We start from the raw sequence: 23,330 nt of genomic DNA, 5'->3' as shown, positions 1-23,330 counted from the left end.
GAGTGGGGAAAAGAAGAAAGCCACACTTCAGCAGACAGGGCCAAGTCTGGGATTCAAACTGAAGAACCTCACTCCACCAAGAGCTGGCTTCAAGTCCAGCATCTCCAGAACAGCCTGAGTAGGGCCCCCTGATGTCCATGAAATGGGCTCCGGGTGAGGAACCAGTCAGGCAGCTCAAGGTGGACAAGGTGGATGGACAGGATGTGAGGAACATGCACAGAGGTAACCCACACCCCAGGTGTCTCCTGATGAGGGGCACCCCTGTGTCCTCCGGGGATGGTCGTGGGCTCCCAGCCCCACGTGGCCCTGGCCTTCCTCCTCCCGGGCCCGCGTTACCTCCCAGCCTTCCTGTTTTTCCCTCTCCAGGTTGCGGATCCGCAGCAGGTTTTTCTCCTGTGCCGACAGCTTCCTCGGGTCGGGATAGACAGACAGCTCGTCACCGGCTGTTTCTGCAGACCGGCTCTGACTCTGTCCCAGCTGTTTCTCAAGCTCTCGAACCTGAGGGCAGGAAAACTCACTGTTCCACAACAGGTCTGCAGTCAGACCCGACCCGTCAGAGGGGCCGCCCTGAGGTGTGGGGAAGACCCCGCCAGACACGGTTCCAGATGAATGTGGAAGCCCCTGTGAGAGGGACTGGGGTGGGGAGGGGTCTGTTGTGGCCTCTTGAGTGAAACAAGGGAAGGCACTAAAGAGGTTTAGCTTGGAAAAGAAAAGCTTCAAGGTAAATGAGAAAAATCACCCCATCTCTGAGGGGCGTTTGAGGCCGAGAAGCAGATGTGTAGCCCCAGGAACTGGGGAGGGAAAGGACAGCAGATGTCAGGACCAGGAAGAGCTCGCCAGCAGACGGGCCACCCAGACCTGGGTGGGCTCCTCAGGAGGCCAAGGGTTCCTTGTCATGGGCAGGAGACACTGTGGAGGGAGGGCAGGGTGTAGAAGCTGAGAGACCAGCTCCAAGCCTCACTGGCTGTGTGTGCACAGATTAGTTAACTTCTCTGAACATCATCTGTGAAAGGGCCTACGAGTACACCCTGCATAATGTTGTTATGAGAATTCAGCATCCTGAACTACTCTGAGCCTGGGAGCCCCCAAGATGCTCCTCGGAATGACAAATCTTGGGGACCACCTCAGACCAACAAGTCAGAGCTCCAGGGGAAGTCCCTGGGGATCTGCATTTTAAACAAGTACTACAGGTGACTTCTAGGATTAGGCAACTCTAAGAAACCCCAAAATGGCCCGGGTGAAGCCCTCAGCACAGGGCAGGTAGATGTCATCCCACAGGGTGATGGCTTTATCACACTGGGGTTAAAATGGATAACCCCTACCATTCCTTTAACCCTGATTTCCATGTTGACACAACATAACTGATGGAACAAAGTTGGATAAGCCTGAGCCAGGGGCAAAATTCACTCAGATCCCTGGTAAAAGGGCCCCACTGTGGCTTTGAAAACACATATTGGTGCCCTCGTGTGGCAACGTGTGGTAATTCCATTTAAGCTGTAAAGAATCCAGTAGATGACTTTTAATCATTTGTTTACACAGCCTAACAACACTAATAATAATGTGCTGAGTGCTCATTAGTCCAGGCACTGTGCTAGGTGCCTCCCAAATGTTATTTCATTTAACCCACAGCAACCCTACCAGGAAGGTATTGTTGTCTCCATTTTGCAGGAGAGGAGACTGAGGCACAGAGAGATGAAGTGATTTGCCCAAGGACACTGAACTTATAGACAAGGAACTGAGGCCAGACTCAAACGCAGGTCTCTGGAACCCCAAGGCCACACACTGGTCATTAATTACAGTTTTTCTGAGACCTTTTCCCCTGTTACGCTGGCTTCAAGGATCCCACAGGAGACCCTGGGGATCAAGTCCACCGGGGAACCTGGGGATGAGGGTGATGTACTTGGCAAAGAGTGGAAGCAACACGTCTACTCATATGTCTCTGGGTTTCCTGGTCCAGCTAACTTTTGGACAGTGCTTCTTCCCTGCTGGGCACTGCGCTGAGCCTCTTACACATCTGGACTCATGCAGTCCTCCCCACAACCCTGCGGGGTAGGCACTCTCATTATCCACAGTACACAGAGGAGGAAGCTGAGGCACAGAGAGGTGAAGTAAATTGCCAGAGGCCACACAGCTGGTGGGTGGAGAGCTGGGATCTGAACTGAAGCAGTCTGGCTCGGGAGACCCTGCTCCTAGCCTCCAGAGATGCTCCCAAATATTTAGAACATAAAGAGGAAGACAAGGCTAGGTTTTTGCGGGAAGGGTAATTAAAACTTTCAAAAGCCTACAAGCATCTGGAGAAAACTGGAAAAAGCCTACAAGTACCACAGTCACGCAAATTTATATGAACTAGGTGGGGAGGGGGGAATCTTCCTGGAATAAAATAAATCAAAGGCTCTGGCATTTGTTGAGCATCAGTGCCTGGCACGGGATGTTATATAAATGCTTGTTCATTAAATAACAAATGAAAATCAGGCTGGCTGGGGAGAATGTAAAACAACAGCCCCACCAGTGCGCGAAGCAGAACCTCAAGGCCTTTTTTGGGTTCTGTGTCTCTATAGTGGGTCAGCGTGGGTCTTTCTGGGGCATTTCAAGCCCTGTGTTCAGGGCCAGGGGAAGTCTGATGACTCACCTTGCTCTGCAAGACGAGAATTTGTTGAGCCCGACCCCTCCAGGTCCCAGGCGAGGACAGGAGCTGCTGGATGTTCACATCTTCCCCAACCTCGCTGGTCAAAACCTGAAAAAGGTGGGGCCTTCAATGTGGCCGGGAGAGAGGCCCCAGCAGAGCCCTAAAGCTGCTGCACATTCAGAAGCAGTGCGGGGTGCATGGGGCTCCCGGAAGGCCTGGCCTCCACCTACACAACCTCCTCCCTGCCTCAAAAGCCAGGTGACCACACTCCAAGAGCCGCTCTCCCAGGGAAAGCAGTAAACCCATCATCCCCGGCACCTCCTGGCGTTGCTTAGAGCAGACAGGGAACTGCTGACAATGCCCAGATGGGGCCCCGTGCTCTTGCCGTGTTCTGGGATGAGTGACCCACAGAGCTGACTAAAACCTGCTTCCTTCGTTTGTTCACCTGTTGCCCAGAACTGAGATCATTCTGGATGGCTACAGGAAGGATATCACCACAGGGCCTCGCCCTCTGGGCAGCCACTGACAGGGAGCCACATCTGAGTGCAGCAAGGAGGGGGCTACCGAATATTGCCTGGGGATGTTTTGGTTCCAGAGGGCCGGGCTTTGTGGCCATTGAAAGGAGGTGTTCAGGCCCCTCCGGGAGGCTTTGAGGTGGAAACTGCATGCCCCAGCTTGTGCCCTGGGCCCCTCCACAGCCTGTCACGGAAACCTGATCCAGCGGACCAAGTCTCTGGTGCTTGTTTCCACAATAGAACTCTGTTTTGGAAAACTTGGCCAGTCTGAGTGGTTCCAGCAGGGAAGACAAATGCCAGAGAATTCACTATGTAAATAAAAATAAATAATGAACCAGCTGGGCCTGTGTCCCAAGTCTGAGTGTTTTCCTTTGAAAGGGGCCTTTAATACACCAACAACCTTTCCTTTTCTAATACTACAGACAGCAGAGGGCAGGAGGCGGGCCTTGAGAGTCTTCCAAGTCCAAGGTGGCTTATTAAGGAGACACCCAGGATTTCCTGGGGTGACACAGCACAGGGATGGTTTAAGGGACCCTCCCAGGGTGGACAGCACTGTCCTCCATGGTCCAGGGTTGGGTGGGCACCACAAGGGTCTGTAGACAGGTTCCCGCAGGCAGCCAGCAACCCAACTCCCCAAATGGGTCTGTTTCAAGGGCTGTTGGAGGGAAGTTACTGGGTCTGGAGCCTGACCCAGAGCAAGCAGTGTGATGCTCACAGGGCCAAGCTCCTGCATGGAAGCCATTGTCCCAGCCGTGCCCTTCCCAGCCCCAGCCCCAGCCCCGTGAGAGGACCTGAACCCTGGCTCGGAAATACCTTCTGGGCCATCCGGAGCTCCTGCTTCACAGCCTGGATCTGGTTGCGAAGGTCACTCATCTTCAGGTTTGTGGCCACCAGCCTGTCCTGCAAGACCTTCAACTCTGGGCTCTCCGGCTGGTTGGGAAAGACAGGAGGGAGAGTGGTCACTTGTCGCCTAAATAGTGATGATAACCATAGCCTGTTTCTCCAGGTGTGTGCAGGAACGACCCTAAGTGCTCAACAAGGAGCAAGTCATTTCAGGCTCACAACCCCTGGGAGGCAGCTGCTGTCACTAGCCCCTTGCAGATGCAGAGCCGAGGCTGGTGGAGGGTAAGCCCCCTGGCCCAGGGGACCTGGTGGGAAAGGGGGAGCATGCAAGTGGTTCCTGGCAGCCCAACTCTGGGGGCTGAGCCCAGGGCGCCGAGTGTCGCACACACCCGTGGACATGCATGGTGGCCACAGACAGGGAGCATCTGGAGGAGGCTGCGGCTCCACACCCCCTAGACACTTCCGGGGTGCGGACTCTCTGCTGTGCTCAGAGACTGGCATCATGGCGAATCTGTCCTCACTCGGAATACAGACAGAACTAGCTCATTTACAGAAGGGATCCCCAGCCTGGCAGGAGGGCCATGACCACCCTAACTTAGGGCCTCCCTCTCCTAGAATCGTCAGACTGGTCCTTGGGCTCCCTTCTTTGACAACAAGCCCACTGAAGAGAAGTAAGGGCCTGGTTTAGTCCCCAAATGTTTCATTTCTGCGGCTTGAAGAACTGCAGCAGCCATGAAAACTGCCTGCTGGGACTCTTAGCAATTTCTTCTTTTTATTTTTTTTAAATAATGCTTCATTTAAACTCTGCAGATAAAATTTTTCTCAAATGTGCTGCCCATTTCTGTCTTCAGTAGAAGTTCCTGAGACCCGCATTACAGAGACTGCAAGGTCAGCCCATTCCAACCCCTTCTGTAAGTCATGAAACTAAGGTCCAGAGGGCGGAAATAACATGCCTCAGTGCATACAGCTGGTTGGAGGTGACCCAAGTGGGGTCCGAAGCCTGGTCCTGCACTCGCACTGGCTGATTCTCCCAGATGCAGGCTGTTGCTGGTGCCCGGGCATCGTGGCAACAGGAACATTGGCTGGTGGGCTTAGTGTCCCATCAGGCAATGACACTGAGACTACCTGCTCCCGTCCCAACAGATCAGGTGGACTGGACTTCTGGGAAACTGCCAGGTATCGCAGTGGCTTTCCGATCTTTCCTGAGTAGGCATGAACAAAACGTCCTGCCAATGCCAGTGTGCAAGATAGATCCCAGTAGACTGGGTCCAGGGAATTCCACGGACCCAGAGGCTCTGGGCAGCCCTGCTGAAAACCACTGGTCAAGGAAACCAGACCTGCAACACATGGTCCAGAAAGCCAGGCTTCGTCTGGTTTTCTCATCTAGGAAATGGTTGTCAAAATACTTCCCTGTCCTGCTTCCTCACAGCACCACCGTGAGGCTAAATAGAGTAACCGACGTGAGCAGAATTAGTAAATTGAGAACTTATTTAAAACACATTTGCATCTTTTTTTTTTTAAATCTAATTTTTGTTATGTCCTTCCCCTATCTGGCTGCCTGCCATCCCTTCTCAGAGCTGTTGGGGCCTGTCTTCCCTCCAGCTAAGGCGCTGCTTTCAGTCTGCCCTGGGTGGGAAGCAGCACCCTCGCTGTCTTGGGTGCCTGGAGCCCTGTGGCCCTAGTGGGTGGTGGTGTGGAGCCGTGAGAGCACGTGCGCTGCCCACGTGCCTGCTGTGACCCTGCTCAGAGCAGAGAGAGAGCACACGGATTGGCCGTGGGTCTGGAACCCAGGCAATGACACCCTCTCCAAGCCTCATTTCCTCATCTGTGAAATGGGGGTATGTTTTTACCAGACTGTGGGGTACCTGCGAGTGTGGCTAGAATAACACATGGAAAGGGTGCTGCCTGTGGCAGATTCTGACAGAGGGCGATGCCTGGAGGTGGGGGGCCTAGCCTGGCTTGGGTGGGTAGCGGGCCAAAGGGGCTGGTGCTCCGGCGAGGGCTGGGCCCGTGTGCGTGAGCGGCCGTCACCCTCTCTGCTCTGCCAGGGCCCGGTCCCCACCTCCTGGGCAGCTGGGCCAACCTTACCTCCCTGACATTTCAGAGTTGTTTCTGCCCTGCGTGAGATTGCACAGGCTGTGTGAGGAACCTGGGCAGGGGCACACCCCCACTTTCCTCTCCCTGGGCTGTTTTCTCTGAGGGAATAACTGGAAAGCTTCCGTGCGGAGCAGACAGGGCCAAGGCCGCTCCACCACAGCCTCCTGAAGCCCCACACGGAGGGAGGGCGCTCGGCTCTACTCTGGAATGTGCGTGGAGCTCTGGCCAGACCGTGGCCTCCAGGGTGTGGCCCGGGCTTGGGCGGCCATTGACAGTCTATTGTTTTCTCTCTCTGATCAGGAGATGCCCAGGAAGACACACGGTGTGGAGGAATGGAGACCGCAGCCCACCACCTGCTCCTCTGCCAGGAACCTCCCAGGCTCCCTGCGGCCACAGAACAAAGTTGGAACTCCTACTCCAGCTGCCATTCAATACCTCCCTCCAGGGTGACCCCACCCCAGCTCTGTTTGGCTTACCATTCCCTTTTCTCCCTCAAGGGCCGCAGGCTACAGCCAAACATTATTCAGCTGACGCCCAGCTGGCAAATATTGGCAAAAAAAAAAAAAAGGAATATTGACGCTGCCCTGCTCTGAGCTTGCACTGTTTCTGCTGGAAGGCCCTTCCCCATCTTTCTGCTCCAGCAAGGCCACCTTGGGAAGTCCTTGTCATTCCACCTCTGAGCTGCCTCAGGTAGAGGGGGTGCTCCCTGTGTGAATGCAGAGCCGGGGGTTCTCTCAGAAGGCCCTGCCCCCTCCTTCCTTCAGAATGGCTATTTGTCTCCCCTCTTGAACCGCCCCCATCCCCGCCATGGACAGTGGACCTGTCTTTGATGCTCTGTCTCACAAGTCTCAGAAAACCCTGTCAGGCTCAACAAGTGACCGAAAAAGCAGTTTCCCATCCAGGGCAGCCCCATCAGAGACATGGATGAACCAGGGACTGCTGAACAGTGTCCCAGGGGCCGGGAAAAGCCCCAAAGGGCACTCAGTCTAGCTCTGCTGAGGCTGGAGTCCCTCCACAGCCTCCCTAGCAGCGAGGCAGGCCCACATAAGAATAGTCTTCGGGAGACACGTTCACCCCTGGAGCCTGAGGTGCCCCTCACTGTACACCAAAGACTGGATTCTCCTCGGACAGGCATGAGGCAGCTTGATCCTGAGCTGCTGGCAACAGGGAAGATGGGGCAGGAAAGGAGCATTAAACTAGGAGTCCTGAGGCTTGGATACCGTATCACTAACTAGTCTGGCTTCTTAAGAAAACCCCTGGGGAGGCCTCCTGGGATGTTCTTGAGACTCTGAAGCTGTTTGTTGTCTGGCTTGGGCTCCGTGTTCCTCCCAGGCAGCCCACCAGGTCAGACTGCCTCCTTTTTGTGGAGCTGCAGCTCCCACACCCTGGGCCTCATGGATGCTCACCAGCTTAGTCAAATGGAATCTTGGGAACAGCCCGCATTCCCAAAAGTCACTTTTACTCTGTAGATTTGGAGCTCCACAAAAGGAAGACTTCTCATAATATTGACTGCTTGCCCCCTGAAAAAAATCCCAGGGTTCCAATGAGCAGTAGTGAGCTCCCAGTTCCTGGGGTAATGTAAAGGCTGGAGGGCTCCCCAGTGAGGATGCTGCAATGGAGATCAGCTTGGGGTGGGGGGTGTTGGACCAGGCTTTCCCTCTTGGTCCTGAAATTCTAGGATTCCAAGGTCCTCAGCCCTCTCGACCTCCCTCTCTGGGGACTGAATCAGAGTTAGACCCTCACCGGCCTCCACTGGGGCATTCCTGGCCTCAGGCCAGAGACCTGGTCACTGTCCCCTGACGGCCACTCTGAGGATGCCACCATGGTGGCACTGGCTCAGCAGTGGGATAGAGGTAGACCCCGGACAGAGGCACCCAGCCTCCCATGGAGGAAGGGAGGCCCAGGCCCATGGCCTCACACACGCCCCAGTACCGAAGAGAATTCATACCAAGGCTCTGTCTCCCATCTGGGTCCTTGACAGCTTGGCTCCTGCGTTGGCGGCCCCCTTGGCTGGCAGCTTGGCCAGGGCTGTCTGCAGCTGAAAGAGCGAACCGGGCATTTAATATTTAATTCTGCTCAGCAACCGCGGCGCCTGAGTGCAGTGCTCTGGTGCTGCCATTGAGTGTGCGGTCACTGCTCTCGTCGGTTTGTCCTTTAAGCTCACTTTAAGGACCACTCACAGAAGAACTCTACGAGCTGCTCTGTGGTGGGGAGGGTTTAACTGATTGTCTGCCCCACTCCCCGGTCACGGAGTAGAGCAGCTGTAGGATTCACAAACAGCTTAGTGAATAGCAATCCTGCAGCCAGGATCTGCTTCTAACAACAGTCTGGGAGGTGGAGAGTGAAGGAATTCCAGACTTCACATTACAGATGAGGAGACAAGGGAGGAGACACTGAGAAAGCTGCCACACGGGCTCATGGCCTGGTGGCCAAGACCACTGCCGTCTAGGGACTGCCAACCCACCCTTTAAGGGTTTCCCATTTGTCCTTCACACAAAGACCATCCCTGTCTGACAAAGCTGGGCATGACCTGCCCTTTCACCTCTCTGACCTTATCTTGTACCACTCTCGGTAACACTGGTCCCCTTTCGGGCCTTTTGCATCTCCTGGGCCCTCGGCACGGAGGCCCCTCCTCTACCCCTCAGAGTCGGGCCCCTTCTCAGCCTCCAGGGACCGACTGTGCCCGCCCCCTCCTCTATGGAGCCCTCGATGCTGGTCTGACTCCAGGGGACCAGGCCTATCTTGCTCCCCACAGTCTCCCCAGGGCTGGGCACAGAGCCTGAGATGGTTCTCATAAAGATATGTTCTAGAATAAAGATGCTCTAATGCCAAATGTAATGACTGAGGAGGATTCTGGAGAGCAACAGAATTGGATTTAAAATCCGGCACCACCACATGCTGTGTGACTGGAGAAAGCCTCTAAACCTCTGCTGGCCTCAGCCCCTCAGCCACAGGAGAGGCCGCGAAGATTCTCTCTAACACACAGAGTCCACCCTAGCTCCCAAGGGACCATGAACTGCTCGAGCTGGGGCCTGGCTGGACAGGAGCGGTTTGTGATTAGCCGTGGGAGGGCAGCAGGCAGCAGAAAGAAGAAGGCAGACAAAGATGAAACCAGCTGGTGGAATGCTCCTGGCTCTAGCTTCAAATCAGCAAGGATCCCTGTTGACTTATTTAACAAACTTTTATCTAGGCACTGTTCTAAGCATTTCACAATGTTCAGTCATGTAATCCTCAGAAACCCCTAGTGTGAGAACCATTATTACAGCCATGCATGGGACAGGTGGAGGAAACTGAGGCACAGAAACTTTGTAACTTGCTCAAAGTCACCGTGCAAGTCAGTGGTGGAGCTGAGATTCACACCCAGGTGGTCGGGCTCCAGGCCCGAGTCCTCCCCACTGTACCAGCTGCGTCTCCACCACCTGCGTGACCCCTTGCTTCCCAATACTTCCCCCTCTCAAGATGTGGCAGACACTGACCCCCCAGCCCTTGGGAAGGACCCAAAGCATCTAAGGGTGTTCCCTCTCTGGAGGAGTGGCTCAGCGTGCGGGGAGCCCCCTAGGGCAGGGGGGCCCGAGGACCCTCACCTCCTGCTCCAGCTCCTGGATGCGGTTGCTTAGCTGCCTTACTCTGGTCTTCGCACCCTCAGACTCTGCCATCAGCACACGGTTCTTTTTGGAGAGCTCAACGATTTTGGTGGCAATCACGTCCCCAGCCATACCGGCTGTTCCTAAGATGAAGGAAAATGGTGAGGTCAATGAAAAACACGGGCCCACGCATTGAAATCACGCCACATCATCAACAGCACTGGGTTTCAGAAGCTAAAGCTGCTTGGCATGGACACTCACGCAGGGGCAGAGGCTAGACACCCTGAAGCCGAACTCCAATGAGTGGAAATGCAGTCACCTGGTGAGTCAGTGTTTTCTAGGAAAATTAGAAAATCAGGAAGCAGAGTTGAAATTCTACGGGAGATGTTTATTGCTCCAATTCTTCACGTCCCGCTCAGTGATAGGTTATACATCCGCGCCCTGTGTCCTATAACTTTGCCATGCCCTCCAGTGAGTGAGGCGTACCCCCTCCACCCCTCTCTGCCTGCCTGACTCTGGGCTTAGCCAATGATTTGTTTATTGTTAGCAGATAAGGTACAGGGAGGGGCTTGAAAAGCACTTAGACACTTAAACTCACTCTTCCCACTTATGCTGTTTCTACAAGAAGAGCATATCCAGGCCAGCTGGCTGGTCCCAGGAAGAGGAGAGGGACACACAGAACAAAGCTGAGCCACCCTGGCCAAGCGGGGACTAGATCAGTTGACTCCCAGCTAAACCCAGATATTTGAGCCAAATCAATGCTTATTGCTGAAGGCTGCTGAGATTATGGGGTTGTTTCATACACAGAACTTTGTGGTAACAATTAATCAATACAAGTGCACACCTTCATTTAGGAAATACCTATTGAGTTTCTAACAAGTGTCGGACACTCTCGGTGCTAGGCATTCAATGGTGAATAAAAAAGGCTTACGGAGTTGACATTCTAGCAGGGGAGGAAGATAAGAAAACAAACAAAAATGTATTCTAATATCTGGGAGGAATAAGGGCTGTGAAATAAACTGAAGCTGGCCAAGGGGATGCGAGGGATGGGGGTGGCGCTCTCCTAGCCAGGGTGGTTGGGAAAGGCCTCTCTGAGGAGGTAATGCGGGAACAGAGACCTGAATGAATAAAGTGGCTGATCAAGCAGTGAAGAAGAGTGTTCTCAACTCAGAAGAGTGTTCTAAGCAGGGAAAATGGCAAGTGCAAAGGTCTGGAGGCAGGAAAGTGCTTGGAGTGTCTGAGGAAGCAGCTGGAAGGCAGTGGGCAAGGCGGGAGGCTGCAGAGGAGGCAGCGGAGGGATGTAAACGGGGGAGGTTGCCCGGTGTGGGGGCTGCACAGAAGGCAGGCGGTGGGAGTGGCGCAGCATTGCTGCTGACTGGCGGAGTAGCCTTGCGTTCCCTTGCCCTCTCTGGAGGGCAGTTTTTCCATCTGTGCAATGGTGGTTTGGGTCAGAAGGCCTACAAGTTCCCAGAATGCTTCTGACACTGAAGCAGTGGGTAACTGGCAGAGACACCTTCTTAGGCCTGCTTTGTAATACCACTGGGTTGCCCCGCAGAACAAGACTGAGAGTGACAATGGGTGGAAGGTAAACAAAGGTACTTGACAGTTTTTAAGTCAGCTCAGGCCAGGCTTGCTGCTGACACCCAGGCAGTGATTTGCGCAATGCGGAGCAGCTGCCTTCAGCCACCTCGTGTCTGCTGAAGAGGGTGAGGACACATCAGGAAAAAGGGCTCAGAACCTGAGGAGAGAAACCCAATCTAGAGGTACAAATGGTCCCGTGGTGAGTTCTTTGGTTATGTTTTTTCCCCAACACTCAAAAGCAGAACAAATCATGGAACTAGACATCAGAAAGAGAGCTAAAAGAAGCCCTTTCTAGTCCAAAGGGCAGGAAATGGGGCTTAGAGCAAATGGGAAAAATCCTCTTTTTTTCTTATTCTCTCCCAAATCCTGTCTCCAGACAAGCCCTACTCTTGAAGATGTAATGCCGTGATCATGGGGGCAGTAGTGAATGGGCAAGCCCAGAAATGCCAAATTTCTGGGTAAATATAATAGACTCTTTTTGTCTCCTTAAGTCCTTTAAAATATGTATAATGGTTGAAAGCAAATATGACAGCATTGTCTGACAGGATTTTCAACATCTGTAGATATTATACATATAAAAGCTGTAACATAAGGAGGGAGGGTAAAGGGACCTGTACGGTGATAAAGTTTCTTCATTCCACTGAAGTGGTAAAATATTAACTCTAAGTAGACTGTGAAAAGTTAAGTATGATGTTCTAATCACTAGAGCAATTACTAAAAAAACTGTACCAAGGAATAGAAAAAGTAAATTAAAGCCAACACTAAGAATCCAGCCAAAGGAAAACCAGTCTCAGCTGTCAGCAGCCTGTCACTGTGGCCTGGTTTAAAACCATGAACTGGGCCAGGCAGACTTCTCTCTTCAAAACTTGAAGTTGGAAATCAGAAATGGGGACTTCTGAGTGAGGACTGGATTTAAGAGGTCTTGAGGGAGACCAGGGGCTGGCAATCAGATGAGGCCATGAGCAAGCAGGCAGAGACAGCAGGAGACAGAGGACATGGGGCAGGCTGGAGAAGAGGGCGTAGCCCCAGATCCTGTCTCCCGGGTCTCCTGAAATGGGGAGACATCTCCTGCTCTCCCCCTGAATCCCATCATCTACTCAACAGCCTTGCAAAAGCTGTCCCTTCACATCTGAACCCTGAGGCAGGTTGGGTGTTGCCTTCTCTTCAGTGTGGCTTTATTTTAGACAGAAAAGGCCAAAGAAGGGAGGGAGGCACAGCAGGCTACCAAGGGCCTTTAAGATACTAAATTCCTCTGGTTTTTTAATTCAGCACGGGTCCTCTGGATGCCCACACCTAAAGGCATTTACTATCAAAGGTAGAGAGGGATGTGCAGATGCCAGGTGAGGCCTGCTGCCCTCTGTGATTGGTCACACTGACTTTGTGTTTTATTAGTCAGCCACCTGGGAATTGTTCAATGGCCATACGTGTGGCGGAGGCCAATTAGGGCCAAGGGCCCCACCAGATCTGCAGGGCCAAGGTCTAGCACATGACCACAGAGTCAATGGTCAATGTCCAGCCCATACCCACAGGGCTAAGGTCATCCCCAGACCCACAAAGCCAAGGTCCCTAACCGATCTGAGAGGTCAAGGTCTCCAGCAACAGAGCCAAGGTCTAATTCAGACCTGAAGAACCAAGGTCCACTCTGGATACTGCTGGGTCCCAGGAAACCCCCCTGGAACAGTGAATTGTCTCACCCACCCTTCTGAAGCAGCAACAGCAAGTGCTGTAAACACCTACTTCTACTGGGAGCTTTTCATGTCCATGATATGGCATTTGAGCCAGATCGTCAAGATAGAATGGACGCCCCTGGCCCACTGAACACGCAGCAAACATCAAGGAGCACTCTCCTCACGACTCCCAGCAGGGTCCCCCATGCTGGCCAGAATGCTGCCCACTGCCCCCAGTGTTCTCAGCCTCCACTTTCTGGCCGGCTGGCCTACCTGGCCGGCTCCATTCCTCCCCCTTTGCCCGCATTTCCAGGACTCATCTGGACAAGCTTGACCAAAGCTGACCCTTGGCACTTGCTCTCGAGCACCTGCCCTCTGGAACCTGCCGTCTGTCTTGCCCTGTAGGCTTCACGGCAGCTGGGCCAGCCGACCTGGACTTCAGGGCAGGGACTGTCACAGCAGTGGTGGAGCTACCTGTGAAGGCGAATCTGTCCTCTTCTATTTTCTTTTTGAGGTGTTTGATTTCAAAGTCCCTCTCCTTCAGCAGCTTATACAATCGCCCGTTCTCATCCACTGTTTCCCTGAGTTGATCCCGAAGCTGTTGGATCTCGTCCTCAAGCACCCTGCAATGCAAAGGCAGAATCACAGGGACCGATGGGCAGGGGTCAGCCTCCAGTGCCCAGGCTTGTGGTACCTGGCCTGGCACTCACTAGGCGGTGGTAAGAACTGGTCTGTATAAAATAGGAATGAGAAATTAAGGGAAACTTAATGAGCAGATTTTTAACACACTGTTCTCAAAACTGAATGATTAAGGACACACACACACAAATGAACGGAGAATGAAGTTTTGAATAACATGGCTTCCTGCAGAGTCAACAGAGGGATATATGAAACCCCCATTCAGAGAATTGATACTTCTTTCCAGTATCCATGGAACATACATAAAATGTATTATAATATAGACTTCAAAGGCAATCTTAGTGATTTTTTTTTAGCTAAATGACTAGCAAAGAATTTTGTATCAGTCCAGACTCCTGCTTCTAATAACCAATATAAATCAATATGCATCTGTGTGACTGTGTCCAATTTAGAGAAGAATGAGAAGATTCTGGACTCCTTTCAACCTTTTCGCCAACAGTATGAAAGCAAGGAATCCATCCGGTACTTCTTGACAGGTATGTTTGTGAACTTATGTGTCAGGAAAGGGAAACTGGTGGAGAACAATCCCAGATGAGACTTGGAGCAATGGTCACCTGTGAGTCATCAGAGCCAGCCAACCAGCTCCTCTAAAACTGAAGCACAGTGTTCATGAAAGAGACACTACATAAGAAAATTCAAGTGAATAAATGACATCTTGGTGAGTTTCAAAATTTCCATTTGACTTTAAATGGTTTTTTAATACATTTCACGTCATATTATGTCCACAGGTCCACAGACCTATCAGATGCAAGAGACTTCATTAACAATCTCTATGTCAAAAAAACCTCTGTGTCTCAACATCTAGTCAACCTGACTGTCGAACTGTCTGCAATCATTCTCCTACACCTTCCCTACCTCCCTGCAGTGCTCCTGGGAGAGTTCAAATTTGCATTTACCTCTGCTCAAAGCTGGTTTTCGAGTTCTGCTCCCCAGCTTGGAGGACGCTGAGGCCATCGGAGATCTCTAGGGGCTCTTTTTGGTCATCGACTTTGCTTTGGAGCCTCAGTTCTTTTTCCCTCCGTTTCTCCATCTGCTTCTGTAACCGTCTGTGTTGCATCTCCTGCATGGCCCTGAACTGGAGCCGCAAGGTGTCCTGAGAGCCTTCATCCTCTGCCATCTTGCCCTTGGAGTAGGAAGAGAAGCCTGAATTTGTGGAGAAGCAAACTCCACAAAGTGCTCCTTTTCCAAGAGTGGTCAGCCCACCGTCAGCCCTGTCTCCAGCCCCCAGCCCTGAAGCTTCCTGCTTAGCTTTGCACATGTCCATGTGGAATCTCAGAAGACCCACCCTCACTTCAGATCCCCTGACTGGCAAAGTTCAGCTGAGCTGAGCATCGCCCCCACACCCTCTCATGCCTGAATGTGCCACTGGACCTCAAATGACATCAGAATACTCCCTATCATTCAAATTCAACAGTTGACTCCTTCCTGTCCCTAAAAACAGTGGCTCTCAATTCTGGCTGTACATTAGAATCTCCTAGGAGCTCCTAAAATATAACAATGCTGGGGCACATCCCTGGACCAATTAAATCTGTTTATAGGAGTGGGGCTCAGACACCATTAGTATTTTTAATTGAGATATAATTTTAAATTGAATTATAATTAACATATAAAGTATATAAATCCTGAGTGTACAGCTTAATAAATCTTTACATAGGTATACCCTCCTGTGGTGACCACTCAGATCAATGTACAGGGCACTTTCAGTCCCCAAACAGGCTATCTTGTGCCCCCTCCAGTCAACCACCTACCATGGTAACCACTATTCTGACCTCTGCCATTGAAGGTGAGTTTTGTGTGTTTTTAATCAGCTCTACTGATGTATGATTTACACACAATAAAATACACCAATTTTATGTGTGCAAATGAGTTTCTTTTGCAGAGGGAGTAACTAAGTTTATTTGTTTATTTTAGAGGAGGTACCAGGGATTGAATCCAGGACCTTGTGCATGCTGAGCATGCACTCTACCACATGAGCTATAACCTTCCCTCTGTGCAAATGACTTTTGACAAAGACATACATCCGTGTAAACCACCATCGCCATCATGACAGAACATTCCTATCACACTGAAAATTTTCTTTCTAGAGGACCTGTGGTTTGGCAGTGAGTTTTTAGATACTATACCAAAAACATGATCCATGAAAGAAAAAATTGATAAGTTGGACTTCGTTAAAACTAAACATTTCTGCTCTGCAAAAGACAGTTAAGATAATGAAAAGATAAGCCATAGACTAGAAGAAAATCTGCAAAACACATATCTGATAAAGGACTGTAAACAAAATATACAAAGAACTCTTAGAACTTAACAATATGAAAACAACCCAATTAAGAAGTGAGCAAAACATCTGAACACTCACCTCACTAAAGAAGATACACAGATGATGAATAAACATATGAAAAGACCTTCAACATCATATGTTATTAGGAATTGCAATTAAAACAACAATAAGACCTTATGGCACACCTATTAGAACGGCTAAAATCCAAAACACTGACAACACCAAATACTGACAAGGATGTGAAGCAGCAGGTACTCTCATTCATTGCTGGTGGGGATGCAAAATGGTACAGCCACTTTGGAGACAGTTTGGCAGTTTCTTTCAAAGCTAAACACAGTCTCACCAAATGATCCCACAATCATATTTATTCTAGTGAGTTGAAAACTCATGTCTACACAAAAAACCTATGAGCAAAAGTTTCTAGCAGTTTTATTCATAATCACCAAAAATCAGAAGCAACCAAGATATCCTTCAATAGGTGAACAGATAAACAAATTGGTTTATCTATTCCCCATACAAGAGACTATTATTCAGTGATGAAAAGAAATGAACTATCAAGTCACAAAAAGACCTGAAAGAAACTTAAACGCATATTGCTAAGTGAAGAAGCCAGACTGAAAAATCTATATATGATAGGGTTCCAACTATGTGACATTCTGGAAAAGGCAAAAGTGTAGAGAATTAAATAGAGCAATGGTTGCCAGAGGTTGAGGAGAGGGAAGGAGGGAGGAAAAGTGGAGCACAGGCGGGTTTTAGGGCAGTGAAACTATTCAGTACGATACTTTAATAGTGGATATATGATATTATGCATTTGGCAAAACTCATAGAAATGTACCATACAAAAAGTGAACCCTAATGCAAGCTATGGACTTTTAAAGTTAATGATAACATATAGGATTATCAAGGATAACAAATGTACCATGTCAATGCAAGATGCTAATAATGGGGAAAGAGGAGAGGAGTATATGTGAACTCTCTGTATTTTCTGTTTAGTGTTTCTGTAAATCTAAAACTGCTCTAAAAAATAAAGCCTAAAAAAAATTTTTTTTTTTTTAAGTTAAGGCTAAGGCTGCATAGCAGGAACTCACCGCTCAGGAAGGACTTATCATGGGATGAGGAGAATGGCACCCACTCACCACGCCACTTCCTGTGGCAAAGCAAAGATCCCAGAGGCAGCTGAATGCATAGGGGACAGGGACCAATAAGGAAGGGCTGAGGCGACTTCCAGACTTGGGCCGCCTTTGACCCCACTAACCTCTCTCTCCCCTCACCCTCTCATCTAGATCTCCTCCCACTCTGCGCCCTGTACACTGCACGACAGGCTCCCCGACTGCCTGACAGGCCAACATCAGTGCAGATACGGGTTTGGGTTGAGGATGGGGAGGAGATGACCGGCTCTCCGGGAAGGAATCCCGCTCTGAGGAGGACTCCCTTCTCCGAGTCCTCGGTTCTGAGGTGGCTGGCCCCCGGGCGGGAGGTTGGGGGAAGTGCATCGCGTGTTCCCGCTCTCAGTGTGGTGCCAGAACCAGCGCTCCATAGCGCAGACCAGAAGAGGGCGCTGGTAAGGCGGACCAGAGTTGTTCTGACTATGCCACCTACTGTGTGACTTTGGGCAGGTGACTCACCGTCTGCGCCTAACCTCTGTATCGCGCGGAAAATGAATGTCTGCCGGGCGAGGGGAGGAGGCCGCGGGTAAGGATTTACAGAATGAACGTAGAAGAGCCCTCGCTCTGCGCCCTGCACGCAGTGAGCGGCCAGCAGCGCGCTCGGTGGGGGAGCGTGTGCGCTGCGGCTCCGGCCAGGCTCTCGGGCGGCTGCCGGCTCCCTCGATTCCCGCCCGGGCCCTTCCTCACTTTCCTCCGCACTTAAAGTGGTCACCCCTCTGCTCCTTTTTTGGGCTGCCGCAGTTCTGTCACCAATTCCGGACCGCTTCTTGCGCTGCCCCGGCAACCGTCACCAGGGAAACCGGCCAAGCCGCCGCGTGACGTCATCACGGGCCTACGGCGGCCGAGACACGCCGGCAGCTCGGAAGGGGACGGAGGCGCAGACGGTCCTGGCTGAGGCGGTAAGGAATTAGGCGCGGTGGGCTGCATGGAAAAGGGCGTCTTGTGTCTGAGACTTTAAAGTTGACCCAGGGGTCCGCTTCTGTGGAACATATGTTTTAAAAGGTTTGTGGACCAAACGTTTTTTGCAGAAATGCACATCCCTCAGTCTTGCGGCGGGAGTTAAAGTGAATGATCCCACCGTGAAATTCAACGTAGCCACTCAGAATGTCTTTGAAAAATGTGAAAGAGTGGAGGGGAGACGTTATTTCCTGACAGTGAAAAAGGCAGGACACAAAACAGTAATTGCTAAATAAATGAAATGTTTTTTAAAACGAGGCACGGAAACAAGACGGGGAGGAAATAATAGAAATATTAACATAAAAATGGTTATATTCGGGTGCTGGAATTGCAATACTGTGTTTTTATTTGTACACTTTAGAGAATTTTAAATATAGTGAAGGTGGTTTATTTTCGTAGTGGAAAACACGTGTGTTTTTAAAAAAGGCACTTCCCAATTTAAGTCACTACTCTATATTCAGGGATATGTTGGGTGGGAGGTAACTTTGTAGGAAAGGAGAGCTAAGGAAACTTTCCAAATATTTGTCCAGGCCTTTATAATTTGAAAGTCTTCGGATATCTCTTGGTTGTTTTTCCTTCATTTTTTCCTCATAAGGCATTGACTCCATAGACATACATGAAGGTGCGGCACCAGAACACATTTTGCAAAATTCTAGTGCAGTATCAAAACCAGAATATTGACGTTGATACAGTCCACCTAACTTATTCCGATTTCCCCAATTTTACTTGTATTCATTTGTGTGTGTGTGTTTACTTCTTTACAATTTTATCACGTGCACGTTTGCATATCCATCACCATCTTCAGATACTGAGCGCTTAAATCACCACAAAGATCCTCATGTTGAGCTTTTATAACCACACCCACTTCCCCTCCCTCCGCACCTCCAAAGACCCTAACCCCTGGTAACCATCAGTCTGTTCTCCATTTCTAAAATGTTGTCATTTCAGAAATGTTATACAAATGGAATAATATAATATGTAACATTTGAGGACTGACTTTTTTTTTCTCAAAATAATTTTCTGGAGATTCATCCGAATTGTATGTATCAATTTGTTCCTTTCTATTGCTGAGTGGTTTTCTATGGTATGAATGTACTGCAGCTTGTTTAACCATTCGCAGGTTGAAGGACATCCGAGCTGTTTTCAATCTGGGGCTATTACAAATAAAGCTGATACGCACATTCATGTCTAGGTTTTTGTGGGAACCTACGTCTTCATTTTACTGGGCTAGATGCCCAAGAGCTCAGTTGTATGGTAATTGCATGTTTAGTTTTGTAAGAAAGCATCAACCTGTTTTGTAGAGTGGCTGTACCATTTTGCATTCCCAGCAGCTATGTATGAGTGATCTGGTTTCTCCACATCTTTGCCAGTGTTTGATGTTGTCACTATTTTTTACTTTAGCCATTCTAGTAGGCATGCAGCGACATCACATTGTGGTTCTAACGTGTATAATGGATAATGATATTGAACTTTTTTTTTTCAGGTGCTTTATTTGCCATCTGTATAACCTCTTTGGTGCAGTGTCTGTTCATATCTTTTGCCCAATTTCTAACTGTTGACTTTTGACAATTCTTTATATATTCTAGATGCTAGTCCTTTGTCAGATTGTGTTTTGCAAATATTTTTTTCCCAGTCTGTAGCTTGTCTTTTAATTCTGTTCACATAGGTTTTCATAGAACAAAAGGTTTAAATTTTGATTAGGTCCAGTTTATCAATTTCTTTCCTGCATCATGCTCTGGATGTCAAGTATAAGAACTCCTTGCCTAGCCCTCGATCCTAAAGATTTCCCCCTGTGATTTTCTAAAAGTATTAGAGCTTTATGTTCATGACTTATTTTGGCATGATTTTTGTGTAAGATGTGAGGTTCAGGTTGAGGGTTTTTTTTTTTTGCCTACGATGTCCAATTGCTTCAGTGCCGTTTATTGAAATGTATCCCTTCTTGACTGAATTGATTTTGAGCCTTTGTCAAATATCAGTTGTACAAACTCAACAACAAAAAAGCAACCCAGTTCAAAAATGGGCAAAGGACTGGAAGAGACATTCATCCAAAGAAGAAATACAAATGGTTAATTATCAGATGTAAAGATGCTCAACATTGCTAGTCATTAAGGAAATGCACATCAAAACCACAGTGGGATATCACTCTGTACCCATTAGGATGGCTATTATTTTTAAAAATGGAAGGTAACAAATGTTGGCCAGGATGTGGAAAAATTGGAAACCTTATGTGTTGCTGGTGGGAGTGTAAAATGGTACAGCCGCTATAGAAGTTTGGCAGCTCCTCAGAAAGTTAAGCATAATGTTACAGTATAATCCAGCAATTCACTTCTGAGTAAGTGCCCAAAATACGAAAGCAGGAGCTCTAACAGATAATTGTACACCGATGTCCATGGTAGCATTATTCACAATAGCCAAAAGGTGGAAACAATCTAAACGTCCATCAACAGATGAATGGAAAAACAAAATGTATTATCCATGCCATGGAATATTACTCAGCTATTGAAAGGAATGAAGTTCTGACCCATGCTACAACAATAGGTGAAACTTCAAAACATTATGCTAAGTGAAATAAGCCAGACACAAAAGGACAATTGTATGATTCTACCTACCTTAGGTGCCTAGAATGGAGACAGAAAGTAGAATAGAGGTTGTCAGGAGGCAGGGGAAGAGGGAAATGGGGAGTTACTACCAAAGGGTACAAAGTCTGTTTGGAATGCTGAAAAGGTCCTGGAGGCAGGTGATGGTAATGGTCACATAGCATTCTAAGTATTTTTAGTACCATTGAATTGTACACTTAAAAGTGCTTAAAATGGTAAATTGTTATGTGTAGTTAACAATAAAACATTTTAAAAAATCAGTTGACCATGTTTCTAAGGGTCTGACTGCTCTTTTTTCTAATCCTTAAATTAAGTCCTTCCCACTGTTCAGCGTGGCTCCAACTTTAAATTGGGACCTTTATTCTTGCTTATTTATCTTCTTTAAGATAATAAGATCACCAGATAGATTTCCCCTCACTGTAATGATATGCTGTCTGCCACAAATAAGTCAACATAACATGATATAACATGAGGAGTTAGTGATCCCGCTCTTCCTAGACAAACAAAATTGAATAGAATAAACTGTCAGAAGTAAGAATACCTGGATTTTAACTCTGTGACATTAGTCAAGTCACAAACCTCAACTTTCTTCTTAAAATAGCAATAATAATTGCTATTCCCATGATAATCACTTTGGTCATGTAAGTGCTTTGTAAACTGAAAGGCTCTTCAGCAGTTAGGTGTTATTACAGGCTTGCCTGTTTTGCCTCAAAATGGAAGTGAGCTTTGCTGCAGCTTAAAACCAAGGCTCCATTTGGCTCTCTCCATTTCAGAGCTCTCCTCTTAATGGACCTTAGCTTTGCAGGCCCAAAATCTAAGCTGGTCATTACACCAGGAGTGTCTCTTGGGGCTGGCCTCCGCCAGCCCTGGTATTAAGTGATTGACATATAAATGAGAACACTAAGCCACCAGTTTACTCTAGGGGATTGTGACCCATATCCAGAGCTCCTCCCTTCCCAGAATCAAAGACCCACGAACCTGGAAGAGTCATCAGAAAGATATTGTGAGCTTGGATTCAGAGCAAACAGAGGCAAACTGCACTGAGATATTTTTGACTCAGGGTTAAACCTTATTATTCTGTTTCACAATTGGAAGCACCCCAGAGATAAAAATTGTCCATTGTCTCCAGGTTCAAGTTCTTTCTTGCTAAAAGGTTCTGGATACACACTGCCAATTCTGCCTCTCCAACTTGCCACGGATTTGGGCTTTCTTTGTTGGCCGCCAGCCTCTCATAGACTCCCCTCCAGCACACTCTGTGTTTTAGCTTAACACCACTTGGGCTACAGTCAAGTCTTATTTTATCTGTGGAGCTGTTTTGTCTAAGATGCGTTTGTATATATGCTCATTCATCATATGTTGACTTTATTAGAAAACTCGATGTTCTGCCAAGATTCATTAGTCCTTAGTTCCAAGGGACCTGTCTGATGGATGAGATCTGCCCTGGCTCTCCTCCAAGCACAATGGATTGGTAATATATTTTGTTTTTCCCTCAAATTTCTTAGTTTCACGCTTGGCTCATACCATGGTCTTTCAGAACACTTGGATGAAAGCACCTTGTCTCAGTGGTAATTGGTTCCTCCCCTGTTCATTAGGTTCCCAATGCCTTGTGTACTTCCTAGTTTTTAATTTACTGCCTCCACAGTAAGACCATGTGGGAATCTCCACAGCTTCCTTCCTATAAAGGCCGAAACAAAGAGTGACTGAGGCTATTTATATATGAAAAAATCTGAGGATAAAGCAGCTATAGTATATTGTAAAAAAGTATTGGACTTAGGATCTAAGTGTGGATGTGTGTGCGGTGGAAGGTGGAAATGAAGGGAAGGGAAGAACAGGTATTTCCTGGACAGGCATTACTTCATGTATCTGCCTTCCCTCCCTTCATGCAGTCTTTCCACGAGACCTGGGGTCTCAAGTTCTGCGTTTGGGTCCCAGCTTTGGGACGTTTCAATTGTATGGCTTTGACTAAATTACAGCTTTCCTTGTTGAAAGAGTCAGGATAATATATCCTTCAGTTTTTGTGAGGAACTAACAAAAAAAGAGTGTTAAAGTATTCAATATGCAGCAAAGCACTGTATAAAAGCAAATTAGTACCATGGTGGATTATGCGTGGTGTGTGTTTTGAACACAAATTTGGCAAGATTTGAAAAAAAGGCAAAGTTCACTGTGGCCTAGAGAAGTTCAGAGCTTTACCAGAAGTAGGATTTGGGTTGGGTCTATAAGGAGTGCGCTGGGTTGACTGGGAGTGGGGAAGGGGTAGAGGGACAGTCAAGGAAGGAAGGGAGTCCGAGCAGAGGTCTCCGAGGTGGGCGGTGGTGAGCCCAGGGCTTTGGCGTCAGTGGCTCAGCTGGAGGGACGGGGCAGAACAGGACCTGAAGGGCCTAGGTTGAAAGTGGTGGCAACAGAGAGGAAAAAAACAAACCTGAGTGATGAAGGGCTCTGCTTATGAAAACTGGCAGGATCTGGTGACTGGTTTCCTAGTGATACATGAACAGCAGGAAGGAAAGACACTTGCAGGAGTTTGAGCCCAGGGAGTGACATCTCTGGACAGAGAGGGAAATCCCTGACAGAAGTGGGTGAGCTCAAAAGGAGCGCCAGTTGGGAAGACATCGGTAAGGATGCTTGCACACAAGCCGAGTTTAGGTAAGAGGGCTCTTAGCTGAAAGGTATGATGGCGTTTCCACCTCATGTTATAAGATTTTAGTCACTCTGACTAACTTCAG

General features: G+C 48.8%; 1 protein-coding gene across 1 annotated transcript in view; it reads right to left on the bottom strand.

Annotated features, from left to right (window-relative positions):
• Positions 1–17,820, bottom strand: part of CCDC13 (coiled-coil domain containing 13) — a 39,091-nt gene extending 21,271 nt beyond the window's left edge. The window contains exons 1-8 of the mRNA XM_010974751.3: positions 17,516–17,820; positions 14,509–14,735; positions 13,388–13,536; positions 9,666–9,808; positions 8,030–8,119; positions 3,955–4,071; positions 2,630–2,734; positions 337–498 (exon numbers count right to left, since the gene is read on the bottom strand). Coding sequence (XP_010973053.1) covers positions 337–498; positions 2,630–2,734; positions 3,955–4,071; positions 8,030–8,119; positions 9,666–9,808; positions 13,388–13,536; positions 14,509–14,729 — 987 coding nt within the window. The 5' untranslated portion in view covers positions 14,730–14,735; positions 17,516–17,820. The remainder of the gene's footprint in view (positions 1–336; positions 499–2,629; positions 2,735–3,954; positions 4,072–8,029; positions 8,120–9,665; positions 9,809–13,387; positions 13,537–14,508; positions 14,736–17,515) is intronic.
• Between the last annotated feature and the right edge of the window lie 5,510 nt (positions 17,821–23,330).

The sequence above is a fragment of the Camelus dromedarius genome, chromosome 17 (assembly GCF_036321535.1).
Source record: "Camelus dromedarius isolate mCamDro1 chromosome 17, mCamDro1.pat, whole genome shotgun sequence".
Taxonomy (NCBI): domain Eukaryota; kingdom Metazoa; phylum Chordata; class Mammalia; order Artiodactyla; family Camelidae; genus Camelus; species Camelus dromedarius.
This window is presented reverse-complemented; position numbering and strand designations above follow the sequence as displayed.